The sequence below is a fragment of the Amblyraja radiata genome, chromosome 25, assembly GCF_010909765.2.
Source record: "Amblyraja radiata isolate CabotCenter1 chromosome 25, sAmbRad1.1.pri, whole genome shotgun sequence".
NCBI classification, from domain to species: domain Eukaryota; kingdom Metazoa; phylum Chordata; class Chondrichthyes; order Rajiformes; family Rajidae; genus Amblyraja; species Amblyraja radiata.
In genome coordinates this window covers 5,893,731-5,916,074 of record NC_045980.1, presented here as the reverse complement: position 1 = coordinate 5,916,074, position 22,344 = coordinate 5,893,731, and the positions used below count along the sequence as shown (strand labels likewise).

General features: G+C 44.2%; 1 protein-coding gene across 4 annotated transcripts in view; it reads left to right on the top strand.

Annotated features, from left to right (window-relative positions):
• rnft2 (ring finger protein, transmembrane 2) overlaps positions 1–22,344 on the top strand; it is a 49,539-nt gene that overhangs the window by 19,321 nt on the left and 7,874 nt on the right. For all 4 annotated transcript variants that reach the window (XM_033043121.1, XM_033043119.1, XM_033043118.1 and 1 more), the window contains one exon: positions 596–749. In XM_033043121.1, coding sequence (XP_032899012.1) covers positions 596–749 — 154 coding nt within the window. The remainder of the gene's footprint in view (positions 1–595; positions 750–22,344) is intronic.

Genomic DNA, 22,344 nt, shown 5'->3' with positions numbered 1-22,344 from the left:
TTTAATTCATTCTTGCTGTGCTTTTTTAAGTTACTGACATTTTCATGCACAGAAAATAACATTCCTCCTCTATAATACTATATTTTTAAATGTTTGAAAACTGCATCCCCAAAATGTAGTCAAAACAAAGGATGGCAGCTGCGTGAAAGCTGGTCAGGTAGCTTCTGTGGAGGGAAATGGACAATCAACGTTTTGGGTCGAGATGAAGATTCTGCAGTCTCTTGTGCCTCCATATTCAAAATTTAATTGGGAATCCCCAGAACCATCGGATGTGTCCTCATCCGGTGATACATATCATGTCAGTGACAGTAGTTATCAGGAGGATTTCCCTGCTGTGAAATCTTCCGGGTGGCAGATTGTGGTTGCTACTTTACATTAAAAATATGCTGCTTTACCTAACTTCTCTTTTGATTTCCATTATTTACTCGAACTATAAATGCAAAATTGTTGTACCTCTGTGCGATAACTTGTGATTTATGCCTTGATTTATTTACGTGATTTATTGCTAAATTATCTGCACGATTGGGTATAATAGTATTTTTGAACATAATTCAGATATTTTACATGTGTCCTTGTGCTCTGTTTTTCTTTTCAGTTTGATATTTCTGAAGACTAGTGTGGAAAGCATGGATTTCTTTGATTTACTTTGGATTGCAGGAATCACAGACTTTGTCCTGAAATACATCACAATTGGTTTCAAGTGTTTGGTCCTTATTCTGCCCAGAATTATCTTAGCTTTCAAGACAAGGGTATGTTGTTCCAACTTCCTGTTCATTCCCATGCAAGGATTATTATTATTTTTTTATCAGTGATGCTTTAATTTGACACAATTGTAATTCCATTCTAAATGCTCTCTTTTCCAAAGTGTGGATTAAACAACAGTTTGTATTATTTCAAATTGACAGAGGAATGTTTCATGATCAGCAAAATAGTGTCCAATAATCTTATTTATGGAGGCTTGGCCTCGAAATTGCTGCTGCATTGTGCAATATTTTGCACACCGTCCAGTATTATCTTTATAGATCAGGTAGATGTACAGAGTCTCTTGCCCCTAGAGTAGGAGAATCGAGGACCAGAGAACATAGGTTTAAGGTGAAGGGGGAAACGATTTAATAGGTATCTGAAGGGTACCTTTTTTACACAAAGGGTGATGGGTGTATGGAACAAGCTGCCAGAGAAGATAGTTGAGGCTGGGACTATCCCAACATTTAAGAAACAGTTAAACAGGTACATGGGTAGGACAGGTTTGGAGCGATATGGACCAAACGTGGGAAGGTGGGACTAATGTGACTGGGACATGTTGGCCGGTGTGGGCAAGTTCGGCCGAAGGGGCTGTTTCCACGCTGTATCACTCTGACTCTATCTTTTTTTTTAATTTGACTGCGAAATTTGATCCAATACTTTGCCAACTGCTGTACTGGCTCACCTGCTGCGATTTGATGCAGCTCTACCCTGTTATGATGCATAGAGGTGTAAATTGCTTCTTTCGATGTCACTCTGGAGCATTGCTCACAAAGGGAGGCTTAATGGGAGGTTTGATGTTTGATAGTTACCCGGACATTGGTACATTGGCCACTGTCATGGTCTCCTTCCCGGTGAGTGCCTTCACTGTTTATAATCTACGCCACCAACCCCTCATCCCTTGCAAACTCATAATCCTTTTATAGAAAGTGCTTCCCCATCTCCCTCTCCCCCCCGGCGCCCCACCCAATCATCTTCTCCCCATCCAACCCCCACTCTGTATATAGCCAAATTCAGTTGTATAAAATCTTTTGTATCACACGTGTTGTCTGGGGCTGCTTCAGGCAAATGTGTTGAGATGTTGTGCAAAACGGATCAGTACTGCTTTACCATGCACTTCAAGGCATTTTGCAATATGTAGATGCCTGGTTTTAAATTCACTGGAACGATTAACTATGCCAGTCGATTGTACGATCACTTATCAGGATTATAATTTGAAATGACCTATTTGCTTGTCTTCTGTTGATGCACTAATCAATATTTGTGGCTGGCCGTGTATATTATGTGCATGGTGTAGCTTTTTAAAATGATTACAGCTTGACGAATGCAATCTGTACTTCAGTATTCTATGAACCTGAAGTTCCTACTTATTTATTGTTAGTCAAGGAAATTTTATGACATGAAAGGATACCCATTGTCTCTGTGACAATCAGGAAAAACCCTATCTAACCTAATTCAACCTTATAGCACCATCTCCGTAACCCCAAACGCCATGGTACAGTTTAATGTGACCAAGGTTTCTGACTCTGATTTCTCTCTAAATCCTTCTATCAATTGTGTTCACGCTAAGCCTAGTCAGAGTACTGGAGTAACTCAGCGGGTCAGGCAGCATCTCTGGAGAACATGGATAGGAGACGTTTCAGGTTGGGACCCTTCCTGAGGGATCCTGACACAAATCATCGCTTATCCATGTCCTCCTGAGATGCTGTCCAAGCTGCTGAGTTACTCCAGTGTTGTGAGCAAGATTGCAGCATCTGGAGTTCCTTGTGTCATCCTCTTCTTCTTGATTCCTCTGCCAGGAGAAATAGACCCTTCCTAATTATCTAGTCCACTTATAATTTTATATACCCCAATTAAGTCTCACCTTAGTTTCCCCTGTTGCAAAGGGAAACAACCTAGCTCATCCAATCTTTATCAGACCTCGTATCAACTTCGTACATCTTCTCCTACACACTTTGTAGAGCAATTACAGCTTTCCTTTAACATGCTAATCAGAACAATACTCAAGCTGCTGCTTCATTATTTTCCGTACAGCTTGAGTGCAAGCTTGAGTCCTGCCCTTGTGTTCTGTGCCTTAGCTAATAAAATTAAGTATTCTTTTTAAGGTATACTTTGTTAACCACCTTGTTTAGCTACCTTAAAAAAATCTGTGGACAGGCACTCCGAGGTCCACCTGTTCCAATACGCCATTTAATTTCTTGTGATTTTTCTTTATTCACTTGCCCTGTTGCCACCAGCAGAACGTATTTTCTGACCATCTATGCGATGCTCCTTGACCATCCCTACCCATATCCCCCATCATCCATGGCTTCTCTGATCTGCAGTGATCCAAGGTAGAAGATGTGGCATGTTTCTTCATGCTTTCCTCAAAATTGGTGGCAAAAAGACCACAGGCACTCTTTTATCAATAATATAAAAAAAGTATAAAGAAAAACATTTTTTGCAAGACATATTTATGTGAAAATTTACTATTATAGAGTGCATGAATGCAACATGGATTAAGGAAGGTCTAAATATTGATTGACATCAACCTATGTACAATATGGCTCCATAGATAATGTTCATTTAAGTAAACATGACAAAGAATAAGTTCTGGATGGATTCCTCAGTTTTGTTAACCTTTTATTAGACAGATTAAAGTGCAGGGAGAAAACAACAGATTGATGAACAAGTTAGCCATTGCTGAAGATAAATTGAGCTCCCCTAGTGCAGATCTTGCCCTTGTCAGATTGTCAGAATGAGTGGTTAAATTGCTATAAATCTTGCTCAGACATCACCCTTAAATTTGGGTCACTTAAACCAATGCCAGCACCACTGACTCTTGTTTTCTAAGCAGTTACTGAATCGCCCTAGAAGGCCAGTGGAGATTGCTGTGAAGTATGATGTCATTATATCGATTGAAAGATCCTTTCATGCCTCATTACCATAAGATGCTGTTGGGACATAACTTCCATGACCTGTTATTCCTGTTCCTTCAGTGTGCTCTGGGTTGAAAGATTTTGTGGTGATAGCTGCAGATTCATGCCATTATACATTGTCACTCATATTTTAAGTAAGTTGCCAATTTGACCTCCGATTATCTAGAGGTTAATGTATTTTATGACAGAACAAAAGGCAAATCCTTTTTATTAAAGGAAGGCACAGCACCCACTTTTTTTTCTTCACCAACCAGACAATAAATATAACAGCTTTAGTGATATCTGCTAACCAACTTAGATAATGTTCTTGGAGTGAAGAGTAAAGAAAAAAGCAGGCAGATTAATGTGATGAGAATTATTGAAAACACATAGACAATTAAGTTACCAAAGATCAATTGTGTGACTCAGCAGATAGTGGATAAAGTAGGGGTCTAGCAATTAATTACCTTTGATATTAACTCTTTCCAACAAAGGTCATTTTCCACATTCCCTTAACTTTGTTCCTATCTTTCTTCAGTTTTGGGTAAATTTGGAATCCAAGTTGATTGGGAGCGTGGGTCCTGAAAGCAATAGTTTTCCTGCTGCCAAACTTTCTTTGGCACGACTGATGAGGAATAAAATGGGGGATATTTGAGGATCCTAAGTAAGACATAAAAGATGATTAAATGTTTGTGGTATTACTGAGCAAGGTAGAATAATGAACAGCTACCAGGCTCTGGCTTGTACCATATGCACATTGGATTATTGAAGAATCAATAAAAACGTGCAGCATGTAAATATTGTAAACAACAGGGAATTCACACCGATCTAAGCTGGAAATTGATCTTCCAGTTGGATACTGATAGCAAATGTTGTGATGTAATTTGCGAAATTGTTGTGCGCTGTCATGTGAGGATTTTTTTTCATACTGGATGTTTGAGCAGATTGGTTGTACACCCCATATCAATCTTTGCAATACTCTTCTGCCAATGCTGTGGTGAAACTTGGAAATGGTGCCCTTGCTGTCATCTTAGCTAATTGATAGGTCTGAACTCAATTTCCATTATTGCACTCTTGCCTCCGTCAAATTATGCACCTTTTCCTCGATTGTATTGAGGGATGTGGGAGATTGCAACCTCATGTGGTCCACCCTGTTTCGACTAATGCAATCAACCCGACATGCAGAAACAAGATCAAATAGAACAAGTTGTCCTACAACTTTAGGCTGTGCACGCCATACGTAAGAAGAAGAAGAAGAAGAAGGGATATGATCTAGTTTTTTTTAAGGAGTTTTAGCATGGGAACTGATTTAGAGGAGCAGGAAGATGAGAACTGAGATTTGCCTATTTGCATATTGTAGCGGTTTGCTTATTTAAAAGTTTTGGACAATATATTGATGGTCAAACCTGTCTTTGTAATTTCTATCCCAGTGGTTAAAGTAGAAAATAGTTAGATTTTCCATTATATTGTTACATTTGGGGTGGGTTTTAATTCCAAAATAAATTGATGACAAATTTATCATCCAGTAGTGATACCTTCTAAATAGAGGTATTTCATCATCAGTGAGTAAAAATAATAATACATTGGGAATTCAGTGACAAATGGGGAGGACACTGTCCAGCAGCACCCTCACATCACGAATGGATATTAAACCTAAAATTGCCAAACCCTTCTTTGTGCAGGTAGACACAAATTGCTGGAGTAACTCAGTGGGACAGGCAGCATCTATGGAGAGAAGGAATGGGTGACATTTCGGGTCGAGACCCTTCTTCAGACTGATGTCATGGGAGTGGGTGGTACAGAGATAGAATGTAGTCGGAGACAGTAAGACTGGTGGGAGAACTGGGGAGGGGATGGAGAGGGAGAGAGAGAAATCGAGGGCTACTTGAAGTTAGAGAAGTCAATGTTCGTGCCGTTGGGGTCTAAGCTACCTAAGCGAAATATGAGGTGCTGTGCCTCCAATTTGCGCTGGGCCTTACTCTGACAATGGAGGAGGAGGCCCAGGACAGAAAGGTCAGATTGGGAATGGGAGGGGGAGTTAAAGTCCTGAGCAACCGGGAGGTCAGGTAGGTTAAGGTGGACTGAGCTGAGGTGTTCAGCGAAACGATCGCCATGCCTGCGCTTGGTCTAGCCGATATACAGGAGTTGACCCTTGAAATAGCGGATACAGTAGATGTGGTTGGAGGAGGTGCAAGTGAGCCTCTGCCTCACCTGAAAAGATGCGGCACAGACGGAGGAATTGAGAGTAGGGGATAGAGTCTTTATAATCTATTATTTAGCTGACTATCCCAATTCCTCCGTCTACGCTGCATCTGCGCCCAGGATGAGGTTTTCCATACCAAGTTATCGGAGATGTCCTCATTCTTTAGCAATGGGGGTTCCCCTCTTCCATTATAGATTCCGACTACATTTTTTCTCTGTACCACGCACTCCCCTGACATTAGTTGAATAAGGGTCTCGACCCGAAACGTCACCCATTCCTTCTCTCCAGAGATGCTGCCTGTCCCGCTGAGTTACTCCAGCATTTTGTTCCTACCTTCGATTTAAACCAGCATCTGCAGTTCTTTCCTACGCCTGCTTTGTACAGAGTACATTCTTTGTCAGTGAGACAGTGCTGTATGTTGTGATGTTTTGATCATTGGATCGCAATCTGGAGAATAGTGAACTTTGGGTTAAGCAGGGGTTATCACCAGCTTTCTTGCAAGTTCTCATTTTGAGTTCTAAAGTCTTTGCAAACTTTACAACACAAAGACTTTACAGTCTTTATACTTCATTCACTCCTGGACATCCACTGGAACAAAGCAAAGTACTTTGAAGTGTAATGTAGGAAACAGCAGCCACTGTGTCTTGAGTATTGCCACAGAACATTAAGCATCAATGTTTAGATAATCTGCTTTCAGTGATGTTGATTGAATAAAAACGCTGGCCTGAACACCAAGATCTCCCCCACTGCTCTTTGAATCTAAGATCTTTGCTTTGAATAGAGGTGCACGATTTTTAACTTACACTTGAGAAGGCAAACAGGGCTGTAGGTTTAGTAGCTCGGTTGAAAGGTGGTACCTGTGGCATTGAATACCTTTCACTTTTACATTGCAATATCAGCCTAAACGTCTGAGCTGGAATCTGAACCTATGTAAATCTGTGTCGGAGCACAGGGGAAGATTGCCATCACTGCACACAAAGCAATGCAGCTCCCACTGTGAAGGGTGGAATCAGAAAATACTCAGTGATTTACAGAATCAATAATAAGTGTGTGGTTGGTGGCGAGCAGAAGGAATTAATATCATATTATAATGGTTTCATTGTTTTACAACAATTTGACTTTTCCACTCGAAATTTATTATGACAAAACATCCCATGTGTTTTTCAGGAGCATTATTAAACCAAAAAATAGCTCAGACCCATATAATAAGACAAAAGTGCACTTGATTACAAAGAATGACATTTAAGATGGCATCTTTCAGGATGGTAGAGGAGTAATTTGGGGAAAGTAATCCAGAGCTTAGGCCTTGACAACTGAAGGCAGAGTTGCCAGTGGTGGAGCAACCTTGATTTGGGATGATCAAGAGGATAAAGTTAGAGGAGTGTGTAGGAAGGAACTGCTGGTTTAAGCAGAAGACAGACACAATAAGCTGGAGTAACTCAGCGGGTCAGACAGCATCTCTGGATTAAAACATTTTTATTAAAACTCTACGTCATGGCGGACCCGGAATTCATTGAGGTGGGGGCGGAGGGAACGAAGGTGAGGCCTCTGTTGAGGACAGACTGTTCCAAAAACTGGGTCTGAAGAAGGATCTCGATCCGAAATGTCACTATTTCTTTTCTCCAGAAATGTTGTCTGACCCGCTGAGTTGCTGCAGCTTTTTGTGTCTATCTAAAGCAAGATAGACCACTCCTTCTAAATGCAATGGGCTGACGTGTAGTACGCAACGGAGCGGAACGTGGGCCTTTTTTTCCATTCATTTCAGTAACCTGACCCGACTCGCAGTGTAATCAACGTTGCGGGGGAACAGTTTGTGTTAATAAATTATGATTCTGAAAATGAGGAGAAGATTTTTACCAAGTAACTTTTATTTTTACTAGGATGTTTCCGTATCCGGCTTCCGTCTCCGCACTAGTATGGGATCTTTGGTGCGGAGACGGAAGCCGGTTACGGAAATGGGGCCGAAAATTACCCATGAATCTGCCCATGACCGTACTACGTCTTTTTCGTCGAGTGATCTATCTTGCTCGCTATAGGATCTTTGATCTAAAGTTAATGGAGCATTAATATCTTGAAGGTAAAGAGGCTGAAGGTGTGAACAAGGATAATGAAGGGTGACGCCTGAGGGGGGGGGAGGGGGATATGAAATAAGAATGAGAATTTTAATAAAGGAATGTTGCTAAGCAGAACCCGGTGCACATCTGCAGAGACAGGAACAATGAGTGAATGGGAACTGATGTAGGGCAGTGTGGTTAGTAGAGTTCTTGATTACCAAGATGTAGTAACAAGGAAATAGAGATTGTTGAGTTAATAATATTTAATTCAGGTACATTGAATGTCAACTTCTTGAACGCTTTAAAGACAGTGGAGTAGATGAGTTAATGATGAGCTGGAGCTAGGTGGGATCAGTTCAGAACTTTTACCACGTTCGAAGATTGCATCATTGAGAGCCAGCTTATGAATAAGAAATCTGAGGAGGCAAAGGATAGATCCTTGGGGAATGCCAGATTTAACAGCATGTGTGTGGAAGGCGGGATGGTGGCACAGCAATAGAGTTGCTGCCTTAGTGTCAGAGACCCGGGTTTGATCCTGACTATGGGTCATTATTTGTACGAAGTTTGTACATGTCCCCTGTGACTGCGTGGGTTTTCTCTAGCATCTCCTGTTTCCTCCAACACTCCAAAGACCCACAGGTTTGGAGGCTAATTGGCTTAATATAATTGTAAATTGTCCCTAGTGTGTGTGGGATAATGTTAGTGTGTGAGGATCGCTGGTCTGTCGTACTCGGTGGACCGAAGGGCCTGTTTCCATGCTGTATCTCTAAACCAAAGTAAAAAGAAGCTATTGCTGATGAATCGGGGTCCATGATCGGATGGATATGAATGGAACAATGTGAATGTACTTGCATTTAGTTAAACCGGAAGGGAGAGATGTTAGAGGAGGGTGGTGTAATCTAGCCATCATCCTCATTGACAAAAACAAAGAAGGAAGTTATCTTTATCAAAGTATTACAGAGTAGGACCTCTCTGTCCTGGGTCTCCTCCATGGCCAGAGCGAGCAACACCGGAAATTGGAGGAACAGCACCTCATATTCCGCTTGGGGAGTCTGCATCCTGGGGGCATGAACATTGAATTCTCCCAATTTTGTTAGTCCTTGCTGTCTCCTCCCCTTCCTCAGCCCTCCTGCTGTCTCCTCCCATCCCCCAGCCTTCGGGCTCCTCCTCCTTTTTCCTTTCTTCTCCCCCCCCCCCCCCCCCCATCAGTCTGAAGAAGGGTTTTGGCCCGAAACGTTGCCCATTTCCTTCGCTCCATAGATGCTGCTGCACCCGCTGAGTTTCTCCAGCTTTTTTGTGTACCTAGGATTTGTGATTGTTTGGCATTGTAGCAAGGGTGGGAATTTCATTGTGGTGTTCTGAGTGTTCAAAGACATTGAAGAGGAAAGGGCATTGGACATGAGATAGCAATTAGTAAGGCTGGAGGTGGTGTTGTTTATTTTGGAGGAAAGATGGAAAGTCAGAGTTAACAGACTGGATGATCTTGGTCTCAGCAATTTAATAACGTCCATCAAATTCTTGATGTAATTGGGGTTAAAAGTGGAGGAGACGGAGCTGAGGGGCTTAAGAAGACAGTTTGCAGTAGAGAAGATACCAGGGGGATCTATGAAATTTATGTTCATCGTGGAGCGCATCATGGAGCGTGGAGGCCGCCCAAACCATCAAAAACCAACCTCCCGTCCATTCACTCCATTGGCAAGGCCAGCAGTATAATCAAGGACGCGTCGCACCATGGCCACTCATCCCCTCTCCCATCGGGCAAAAAGTATAGAAATGTGAAAACGCACACCTCCAGATTCAGGGATAGTTTCTTCCCAGCTGTTATCAGGCAACTGAACCATCCAACCATTACTATAGAGCAGTCCCGAACTTCTATCTAACTAATTGATGACCCTCGGACTATCTGTGATTGGCCTTTACGAGCTTTATCTTGCACTAAACGTTATTCCCTTATCATGTATCTGTACACTGTGAATGGCTCGATTGTAATCTTGGATTGTCTTTCCGCTGACTGGATAGCACGCAACAAACGTTTTTCACTCTTTTCACAAAAGTTTTTGTTGCGTGCAACGTTTAGTGCAAGATAAAGCTCGTAAAGACCAATGGAGTGAATGGACGGGAGGTTGGTTTTTGATGGTACACATGACAGTAAACTAAACCAAACTTAATCTAAACTAAGCGAAACAGTGAGTGGTTTTATTAGTTAAAAACATAGCCGTTGCTGCTTTATGTCGTGTCACCAAGTGTCATCAAGAATAGATACATTAGTTATCGAACAAACTTGTTCTTGGAAAAGGCAGCCATTGGATTGGTTGAGTCAGTTTATTTCTATCAGAGCACCAGAGAGAGATTTCAAATGGCAGCCGGAGAACTGGTTGAGTGATCAAATTTAGCTAATTGAGCAGTACATTTTTTTAAAAGGCATGGTGTAGCAGAGCGGCTGATTGGGAGCAGGCATGTTGGGAGAGAGGCTGCGTTGAGGGGATGTGCTGTGTGTTGGAGGGTAAGCGTGAGGCTTCGGCGAAGAGGCTGAGCAAAAGCTGAGCTGAGGAGAAAAGGGGGTAAAGGTACTGTGCTGTCTCTTGTGTGTGACTGTTCTCTTTTCTTCTTTCCACTTGGTTTTAGTGCAGTCGTAATGGCAGGCAATATGCTCCCTGCAGCATGTGGGAAGTCGGGGAAATGCTGGTATCCCTGATGACTACACCACTGGGAATTGTGTCCAGGTGCAGTTCCTTACAGACCACGCCAGGGAACTTGAGCTGTGGCTGGTGGACCCATGGAATGTCTGGGAGAATGAGAGCTGCATTGATAAGAGTTATAGTGAAATAGTCATGCTTAAGGTACAGAGAATAGGTTGGTAACCTAGGACAGCGTGTAGACAAAGATTGCTGGTGACCCCTGTGGCCATTCCTCTTCAAACCAGGTGTGTCCTTTTGGATACTGTTGAGGGAGATGACCCGCCAGGGGTGAGCAGCAGTAGCAGTCAGGTCTGTGGTACTCAGCCTGGCTCTGAGGCATAGTGGGGAAGGGTGATGTCAGGCGGAGCCGTAGTGTTAGGAGACTCGTTAGTCAGGGGGGCAGACGGGAAATTCAATGGCAGCAATCACGATTGCAGGATGGTGTGTTTCCTCTCTGGTGCCATGGTCCAGGATGTCTCAGAGCGGCTACATGACGTTCTCAAGGGAGAAGGTGAGTCGTTGTGCACGTTGGCGCAAATGACATAGGTACGAACTGGGATGTGGTCCTGCAAAATGAATATAGGAAGTTAGGCAAAATGTTAAAATTCAGGACCTCCAGGGTATTCTTCTCCAGATGATTCCTGGTGCCACATGCTAGGAAGTATGAAGGTAGGGACAGGACGATAGGACAGATGAATGCAAAGCTGAGGAATTGGTGCAGGGGGCAGGGATTCTGGTTTTTGGACCATTGGGATCTCTTCTGTTACCAGGACTTGAGGAGCTGAACTATGGGGATAGGCTGGGCAGACCAGGACTTTCTTCATTGGAGCACAGGAAACTGAGGGATAATCTTATGGAGGTGCATAAGATCATGAGGGGAATAGATTGGGTAATTCAGAGTATTTTACCCTTGGGGAAATCAAGAACCAAATGATATATATTTGTGGTGAGTGGTGAAATAATTAATAGGAATTTGAGGGGCAATTTATTCACACAAGTATGAAAAAGTGGGTATACTGGACAGGTGGGTATACAGGAAGAGCTGCCAGAGGAGGTAGTAGAGGCTAGTACTATAACAATATTTAAAATACATTTGGACCGGTACACGAGTAAGAAATATTTAGGATGGGCCAAATGAGGGCAGGTTGGTCTGGTATAGATAGGGATCTTAGTCAGCATGAGCAAGCTGGGTTCAAGAGTCAAGAGTGTTTTATTGTCATATGTCCCAGATAGAACAATGAAATTCTTACTTGCAGCTCTTTGATGTATAAAATATGGATACAGTGCCTCCATAATGTTTGGGCCAAAGACCCATCATTTATTTATTTGCCTCTGTACACCACAATTTGAGATTTGTAATAGAAAAAGTTATGTGCTTAAAGTGCACATTGTCAGATTTCATTAAAGGCCATTTTTATACATTTTGGTTTCAGCATGTAGAAATTAGAGGTAGATAAAAATGCTGGAGAAACTCAGCGGGTGAGGCAGCATCTATGGAGCGAAGGAAATGGGCAACGTTTCGGGTCGAAGCCCTTCTTCAGACTGATGTAGGGTGGGGGGGAGGGGTTGGGAGAAGAAAGGAAGAGGAGGAAAGCCAGTGGGCTGAGGGAGAGCTGAGAAGTGGAGGAGACAGTAAGGGTACCTGAAATTAGAGGTCAATGTTCATGCCGCTGGGGTACAAACTGCCCAAGCGGAATATGAGGTGCTGCTCCTCCAATTTCCGGTGGTGCTCACTCTGGCCATGGAGGAGGCCCAGGACAGAAAGATCGGATTCGGAATAGGAGGGGAAGTTGAAGTGCTGAGCCACCGGGAGAGCAGGTTGGTTATTGCGGACCGAGCGGAGGTGTTCGGCGAAGCGATCACTAAGCTTACGCTTGGTCTCACCGATGTAGAGCAGCTGACATCTAGAGCAGCGGATGCAATAGATGAGGTTGGAGGAGGTGCAGGTGAACCTCTGTCGCCCCTGGAACGACTGCTTGGGTCCTTGAATGGAGTCAAGGGGGGAGGTAAAGCGACAAGTGTAGCATTTCTTGTGGTTGCAAAGGAAAGTGCCCCGGGAGGGGGTGGTTTGGGTGGGAAGGGACGAATTGACCAGGGAGTTACGGAGGGAGCGGTCTCTGCGGAAAGCAGACGGGAGGAGATGGGAAGATGTGGCGAGTGGTGGGGTCACGTTGGAGGTGGCGAAAATGACGGAGGACTATTTGTTGTATGTGACGGCTGGTGGAAGGTGAGGACTAGGGGGACTCTGCCCTTGTTACGAGTGGGGGGATGGGGAGAGAGAGCAGTGTTACGGGGTATCGAAGAAACCCTGGTGAGAGCCTCATCTTTGGTAGAAGAGGGGAACCCCCGTTCCCTGAAGAATGAGGACATCTCCGATGCCCTGGTGTGGAACACCTCATCCTGGGAGCAGATGCGGCGTAGACGGAGGAATTGGGAGTAGGGGATGGAGTCCTTACAGGAAGCAGGGTGGGAAGAAGTGTAGTCCAGATAGCCATGGGAGTCAGTGGGTTTGTAGTGGATGTCGGTCAGAAGTCTATCACCTGCGATGGAGATAGTGAAGTCGAGAAATGGTAGGGAAGTGTCGGAAATGGTCCAGGTGTATTTGAGTACTGGGTGGAAGTTAGTGGTGAAATTATAGCTTTGTTTATACATAGTTCCCCCATTTCAGGGCACCATAATGTTTGGGACACATGGCTTCACAGGCATTTGTAATTGCTTATGTGTGTTTAATTGCCTCCTTAATGCAGATAGAAGAGAGTTCACAGCACCTAGTTTTTCCTCCAGTCTTTCCATCACATTTGGAAACATTTATCAATGTGAGGACCAAAGTTGTGCCATTGAAAGTCAAAGAAGCCATTATGAGACTGAGAACCAAGAATAAAAGAATGAGACATCAGCCAAACCTTAGGCTTACCAAAATCAATTGTTTAGAACATCATTAAGAAGAAAGAGAGTACTGGTGAACTTACTAATCGCAAAGGGACTGGCAGGCCAAGGAAGACCTCCACAGCTGATGACAGAAGAATTCTCTCTATAATAAAGAAAAAACCCCAAAAACCTGTCCGTCAGATCAGAAGCACTCCTCAGGAGTCAGGTGTGGATTTGTTAATGACCACTGTCTGCAGAAGACTTCATGAACAGAAGTACAGAGTCTACACTGCAAGATGCAAACCACTGGTTAGCCGCAAAAATAGATAGCTGGGTTAGAGTTTGCCAAGTAGTACTTAAAAGAGCAACCACAGTTCTGGAAAAAAGGTCTTCTGGACAGATTAGAATTAGAATTAGAATTAGATCCTTTATTTGTCATTCAGACCTTTCGGTCTGAACGAAATGTCGTTGCCTGCAGCCATACATGTAATAATAAACAACAAAACACACAATAAACACAAATTAACATCCACCACAGTGAGTTCACCAGGCACCTCCTCACTGTGATGGAGGCAAAAATCTTAGGGTTACTGTCGCTTCCCTCCTTCCTCTGCGGTGAGGCGATACCCCACCGGGCGATGGTAAGTCAGTCCCGCGGCTCACCGAACTCCGCGAACGGGCCGGTTCAAGCTCCGCGGCCCGGGGTGGTCGAAGCTGCCGCCCTCCAGTCCAGCGGACGCAGCTGTTGCCGCGGCAGCTCCGGAAAACAGGCACCAGCCTGTGTCCTGCGAGCTCCCGACGATGTCGCCTGCTGGCCCGCAGCCGAGCCCCGGATTCAGGTCGCCGCCACCAGAATGCCGCCTCAGCCACCGGAGCACCGTCCCCACGCCGGACCGCCCTCACGGGAGCGCCGCTCCAGCCCCAAGCCGGGCCGCCCCCACGGGAGCGCCGTCCCAGCCTTCGAGTCGTGCCGCTGCCACCGGAGCGTTTCAGCCCAGCACCGGGCCGCCCTCACCGGAGCGCCGAGTCATGCCGCTGCCCGAACGCCGCCACAGCTCGAAGACGGCCAGCCTCGCGTTGGTGAGTACTGGCTGGCTCTACCTCCGGAACCTCGAGGTCGGTCGCAGGTTGGAGGCCGCCAGCACCGCCGTTAGGCCTCAGTGCAGACGGAGGCAGAGAATGAAGATGAGATGAAGATTAACATATCAGAGTGATGGCAAGAGCAAAGTATGGAGGAGAGAAGGAACTGCCCAAGATCCAAACCATACCACCTCATCTGTGAAACACGGTGGTGGGGGTGTTATGGGTTGGGCATGTATGGCTGCTGAAGGTACTGGCTCACTTATCTCCATAGATGATACAACTACCGATGGTAGTAGCATAATGAATTCTGAAGTGTATAGACACATCCTATCTGCTCAAGTTCAAACAAATGCCTCTTGGTTTCTTGGTCTTCCAAAATATTCCAAATGGAATTTAAACTGGAGGTGGTACCTCATGGTGGTACCCCATCTCCCCCCTCCCCCACACCTCTCTCCCCTTCCCCTCTCTCCTCCCCTCCCCCACCCCTCTCTCCTCCCCCTCTCCATCTCCCTCTCCTCACCCCTCTCCCTCCTCCTCCCACCCCCATCCCTCTCTCCCCCACCCCCCTTCCCTCTCTCCCTCCGCCCCCTTCCACCTCCCCCTACCCCTCCCTCCCCACTCTTCCACTTCTCCTACTTACCCCACTCCTCTCCCTCTCCCTCCCCACCCCTCTCTCCCCCCTCCCTCCCCTCTCATCCCCCACCCCTTCCCCTATCCCTCTGTCCCTCTTCCACCACTCCCCCTACCCCTCCCTCCCTACCCACTCTTCCACTTCTCTCCCCCTCTCCCTCCCCACTCACTCCCCTCTCTCCCCCCACCCCTCTCCCCCTCCCTCCACACTCTTCCCCCTACCCCATCTCCCTCCTCCGCAGCCTCAGCTCCGAGTCGGGCCGCCGCCGCCGTCTCAGCCCCGAAGACGGCCAGCCTCGCGTTGTAAGTCCTGGCTGGCTCTGCCTCCGGAGCCTCGAGGTCGGTCGCAGTTGGAGACCGCCAGCTCCGCCATTAGGCCTCAGCGCAAAAGGAGGCAGAGCAGGGGGATACAACAAGAAAAAGTCGCATTCCATTGGCCGGTGGTTCATTCTACAGCAAGACAATGATCCCAAACATACTGCTAAAGCAAGATTAGGAGTTTTTCAAAGCTAAAAAAAAGGTCAATTCTTGAGTGGCCGTCAATCACCCGATCTGAACCCAATTGAGCATGTCTTTTATGCTGAAGAGAAAACTGAAGGGGACTAGCCCCCAAAACAAGCATAGGCTAAAGAGGTCCCATTCTGGAGAATACGACCCAATCTCCATTTATGGGGAAAGTGTGGAGAGAGTGTCCAGCTTTAAGTTTCTGGGCACTCACATTTCAGAAGACCTCACATGGTCCACAAACACCGCCGCGCTGGTCAAGAAGGCACAGCAACGACTGTTCTTCCTGAGGACATTAAAAAAGACTGGTCTGCCCCAACAGCTGCTGACAACGTTCTACCGCTGCACCACAGAGAGCATACTAACGTATGGCATCTCTGTGTGGTATCTCAGCTGCACGGAGGCGGAGAGGAGAGCTCTTCAGCGCGTCGTCAACAGAGCGCAGAGGATCATCGGGACAGAGCTACCAGCCTTGGAGGGCATCTACCACACGCGGTGCCTCAGGAAGGCCCTCAGCATCCATAAGGACTCATCACACCCCTGCTACGGTCTGTTTCAACTACTTCCCTCCGGCAGACGTTACAAGGCCTTCTACGCCCGAACCTCCAGACTCAGGAACAGTTTCATACCAAGAGCTATAGCGGCTCTGAACCGGCCCTAATGAGTGCCCCCCCACCCACCCCCTTTGGACAGTCTCCCTCAGATGGTCACGTCAATCAATTCAGCTTGTTTATTTATGTATTGTATTTATTTACCTTTCCTGGACATCAGTAGAGCTGCACACTAAATCTCGTTGCACTGACGTGCAATGACAATAAAAGATATATTATTATTATTATATTATTATAGATGGCTGCAATACAGGCCTGGCAGAGCATCACCAGAGAAGACACCCAGCAACTGGTGATGTCCATGAATCACAGACTTCAAGCAGTCATTGCATGCAAAGAATATGCAACAAAATACTAAACATGACTACTTTAATTTACATAGCATTGCTGTATCCCAAACAGTATGGTGCCCTGAAATGGGGGGACTATGTATAAACACTGCTGTAATTTCTACATGGTGAAACCAAAATGGATAAAATGGCATTTATTAAAATCTAACAAAGAGCACTTTAACCACATGTGATTTTTTTTTCTCTATTACAAATCTCAAATTGTGGAGTACAGAGGCAAATCAATAACTGATGGGTCTTTGTCCCAAACATTATGGAGGGCACTGTAATTGCTGATGAATTTAAATTAATGACCACTTCCCAATTAAGTTACATGAATGAGTAAACTGTTGAAGCTTTGCTTCTTTGAATACTGCATGATGCTTATACTTGTCCTTTCATTGCAATGAAAATAAATTTAGGACGGATATAAAACAGTTTGCCAATTTGCTGTCCCCAATTGTACACAACCTAATAAAGTCAAAATAATGCCATTCTGTGGCATTTAAAGAATTCTGCATGGAACACTAATTGATGCAAAGCATTCCCTTTATATGCAGTGAAATGACGTAACCTTAAAGCACTGGTTCTGAAAAAAATTATAACATTGATGGAACCCCTTTAGTATAACAGATAGAATGCTACAGTCTGATGGATCCTAAACTTTTCTCCAGAAATAGGTTTACTGGTGGACTCCTGCAGCAAGCATCTATTGGGAGCAAAGGTAAACAACCAATACCGACCGCTTATGCAACAAGGTCCACCTTTTTGACAGCCACATGCTTTTACCAATACGTGAGAGGACTGTTTCCATTGTGTAATGGGACCAAAACTCCCACTCACCTGATCGACTGTGAAAAAGTTACTAACGTATCCAGAGAGTATTGTCACCGCTTTTAATTATTAAGTCTGTTGAAAACCATTAACTGTAATGCTCACTTTATTTTTCTGCATATTTATTTAAACTGGAAGTACTGATTACATCATGGAGGGATTTTGCTTTCAAGAGCTGTTGTCTTTGGAGATCTAACCATTAATCAGGAGTACTCCAATTTTAATTGTATAGTCCAAGTTAATTTTAGTTCCTTTGCACCACTGGGCACAAAGATTGCTGCAGCCCAATTTATCTACATGATATCATCACTCTGCACTCACATATTAAAGAAAATATTGTTTCAAATTTAATTTTAGGAGAACATGATGTATTTAAGAGGTAACTAGATAAGTACTGAAGGAAAGAGGATAGAAGAAAATGCTGACGGGGCTTGCGCCAGGCATAAAAAAAATAGCCTTAGCCAAAATATATCTGTATTGCAAATTCAATGCAATAACTACAATTCCCATTAAATTACCAATTGCAAAAATCATTTTTTTAATCCTTTGTCCACTTTCCCCCTCTGCTTTATCCCTCCCCTCCAAGGCTGGTTAATTATATTGGAGAATGTTTCCAGGGGTGCTGGCAGGCTACTTGTCCTTTACCCAAACGGCCATTCTTCATGTCTGAGTCTAGTCGGTGAGTGCCAATTGGCAGATCCATCACAACCAAGCTCAGATCCTTCCTGCACCTGTCACCAGCTCAGGCTATCCAGCAGGGGTCACTGGATAGTGATCAGGACTGAGGAAACCAGGCCATTTCTGCACCCTCCCCCCATCCCTCCCCCCACCACCCTCCTCTCGCTCCAAGCTTCAGGATGCACGACTAATTGTAACAACAACATTGATCTTAAATAGAACTGCTACGGTTGTTTTTTCCCACATTTGTGATGTCTGAATTAAACACCTCATCTGGAAATAGAATGAGTCATTTGGGGCCATGTCAACAAACCTTGCCTTATGTAACCAGCAAGGTTTTAGTAATTATTGTTTTAGTCCTGTTTTGTGCAAGGTGTTGCTTAGTAGTCCTGTAATTGCTTTCTTTTTAGAAGTCTCATTGTACAAAATGTTGCCAGCACTGGTGGCTCTACTGGCTAATTGGGATATTAGATCTAAAACAATTGTGGTCATATATTTGTCCGAAGCTGTTAGCTATACGGACTAGAAATGAAAACTGCCCGGGCTGCTTGCTGCAGAACTGACATCACTCAATTCCCTAGAGATATGAGATCACAAAATGCCAAAGCTATGAATGATTATAATTGTTCAAAGCACAAAAGATTAGAGTGACAGCTTGTTATATGATCTCATCCCCGAGTCCCATGAGATATCTGTGCAGTTTTATTGGGTGTTACAGTATAAAGTCTGTCCTCCAGCACCAGGCAAGGGGGAAAAGGATGACACGTGAATGTGGCGATGTCAGATTTGACTCATGGTCTGTGGACCGCAGGCAGGTGACTTTTTATTCCTGTTGCAATGACATCATGCTATCTTTGCAAGGACCCATGGTTTCCATGCCAACTGTTGTGATGCAGCTGCTCTTGGTGCAGTTTGTGTTTATACCTGAAAATGTTGCAGTCGCAACCTTTCGATCAGTCAGACGAGGAAAACTTAACCCCTGTCTCCAGGTTTTGGAGAATAAATGAATTAGAATGTCAATTTGCTAATCAGCTAGATAAAAAATTTAAAACGTGCCAGTCTCTCAACAGAACAAATTGTCAGTACCTGAAAATTAAAAAATATCTGTTCTCTTTTGGGCTGCTTACATAGAGGTACATCTGTGTACCTGCTAAGGAGCTGTTAGTTTTTTGGGAAGTAAAACCACAGTCAAGTAAGCTTTCAGAGAGTTTTGAAAAATGGAATAACAAGAATATCAGTTTTAAAGGATCTCTGAGGAAAGAGATCTGGAACTGTCAGTGAGGGAGTGGGGGGCGGGGGTTGGGGGGGGGGGGGGGTAGAAAGAAGGCTTGTGGCACTTGTATCTGGGAAATCAATTTTTGAGATGTCGGAATAATGTATTTCAGGCACAGAGAGACCGAGGATGGATGCAAGTGTATTTGTTTTTAGCTGACATTGAGCTAAAGAAAACTTAAGTTCTTTCAAGACTTCCTGTTAATATGGGCAGTGAACTAGCGTGGCACCTGCCTTGTTAGTTGGCTGAGTCTAGCATAATTGAGTGTCACCATAATATTAAAGGATTCGTTCCTTTGTTTGAGGAAATCGCTACTGAAAGGTAGCATGCAAGTGATTAATATGATGGGACCAAGATTGCAGCCATGGGGCATGTCATTCAATGGCAAAACATTCGTAGTCATTTGTCTTCTGACAGATAAGGACGGAACCAAAGGAATTTGATGTCAGTCTGTCAGAGTTATCTGAATGGTGCACTCTCGTATCTGATTTGGAAGGTCATGGGTTCAAATCCCAATCTAGAGATTTGAACTAATTTGGTCTAATGCTCCCCAGCCCTCCAAAATAGAAACATTTGGGGGAAAAGCAATGGTCTTCTCCTAATATACCAAACAGTTTGTTCCATACATTTTTCTTAAACTACATTGTTTTTTTTAAATCTGGTAATTTAATATATTTGGTTTCAGGGACCTTGTATACGGTGGCTAATGTGTTTACATTACAACAGAGACTACGTCAAAAAATACTTCAGTGACTGAAGCACTTCTGGTGTCCTGTAAACATGAAAGACACGATGAATACAGGCTTGTTGTTCACTCGGGATGGATCATAGGAAAGGCATTAGAGGAAGTGAGTAATCAAAAGTACTGCTGAGAGTGAGGCAAGCAAGTATCGAGAGACATGTCTGATTCCCAGTGATGCAAGACACTAACTTTCTATGTTGGATCCCTTGTCAGGGCAATATTTATGTTCCTTTTCGGACTTTAAAAAGTTTGCTTTGTGCTTGTAATAGGTTTCATCCAGGTCCAGGCGTTTGCAGTTTTTCTGTTCATCAGATTGGCCTCAAATAATCAATTAGCTGTAGTTTTATTTTCTTTCTTTTTACTTTTACAGGCATGTGTTAATAAAGTTGTGAAATTATGGAATAGAATTAAAGACAACTACAGATTAAATTTGTGTTAAATGACTTGTGCCTTTCTGGAATACAGTAGTTCCTCACTTTGATCACTAGTTGAGCAACTAGAACAGTTTGTTTAAGAAGGAACTGCAGATGCTGGAAAATCAAAGGTAGACAAAATTGCTGGAGAAACTCAGCGGGTGGGGCAGCATCTATGGAGCGAAGGAAATAGGCAACGTTTTGGGTCGAGACCCTTCTTCAGACTAGAAGATTAAACTAGAACAGTTTAATAGTTCAGTATTGACAACGTTCAGAATTGTAAAATAATTTTGTTTCTTTCTAACCTAAAGGTGAAGGGGAAAAGATTTAATAGGAATCTGAGGGGTAACTTTTTCACACAAAGGGTGGTGGGTGCATGGAACAGGCTGCCAGAGGAGTTGGTTGAGGTAGGGACTATCCCAAAATTTAAGAAACTGTTAGACAGGTACATGGATAGGATAGATTTGGAGGGATATGGACCAAATGCTGGCAGGTGGGACTAGTGTAGTAGTAATAATAATACACTTTATTGTCATTGTACATACATACAACATTGTACACACATCCAACATATCAGATAATAATGACAATGGAAACAAAAAAAACGTAATCGTCAGAATGTGCAATATTTCACAGTATAGTGTTGTGGCAGTACAAAATATTGGCTATGGGCTGTGTTCAGTTCAGAGTGGTGATGGCCTTGGGGTAGAAACTGTTTGTTAATCTTGTGGTGTGTGATTTGATGAACCTGTAACGCTTTCCTGCAGGCAGAAGGGCAAACAAGTGATGTGCGGGGTGAGACGAGTCCTTTAGTAAGCGTGATGCCTTCCGCAGGCAACGAGAGCTACAGATCTCTTCCAGGGCCGGCAGGTGTGTGTTGGTGATCTTCTGGGCTGTATTGATGACTCTCTGCAGAGCCTTCTTGTCAGCCGCAGAACTGTTGCCATACCATGCCAGGATGCCATGAATCAGGACACTCTCTATGGAGAAATGTCATAGTAGAATGACACTAGCAGCTGTTGTCGCAAGTTGGCACTAGCAGCTGTTATGGCAAGTTGACTTTCCTGAGTGATCTTAGGAAGTAAAGCCGTTCTTGTGCCTTCTTTACCAGGGAGTGAGTGTTAGTTGATCACCTGAGATCTGCTGAGATGTATGTGGGTGCCCAGGAACCAAAGATCCTATATCAAGCAAGATAGACCACTCTTTCTAAATGCAATGGGCTGACGTGTAGTACGCAACGGAGCGGAGCGCAACGTGGGCCTTTTTTTCATCCATTTCCATAACCCGACCCGACTCGCAGTGTAATCAGCGGAACAGTTTGTGTTAATAAATTATAATTCTGAAAATGAGAAGATTTTTTCCAAATAACTTTTATTTTTACGAGAATGTTTCCGTAACCGGCTTCCGTCTCCGCACTAGTATCCTATGGGATCTTTGGTGCGGAGACGGAAGCCGGTTATGGAAATGGGGTCGGAAATTAGTCATGAATCTGCCCATGACCGTGCGACATTTTTAGTCGAGTGATCTATCTTGCTTGCTATAATATCTTTGCTGGAGACTCTGTTCACTCTTTCTCCATTGATGTGCAGTGGGGGATGGTCACCCTGCTTCTTCCTGAAGTCAATGATGAGCTCTTTTGTTTCCTTTGTATTGTGCTAAGTTGTTCTCTGAGCACCAGCCTATTAACCTCTGTACTACCTCCTCCCTGTAAGCGGACTCATCACCCTCAGTGATCAGTCCAGCCACTGTTGTGTCGTCTGCAAATTTAATGATGGGACATGTTGGCCGGTGTGGACAAGTTGGGCC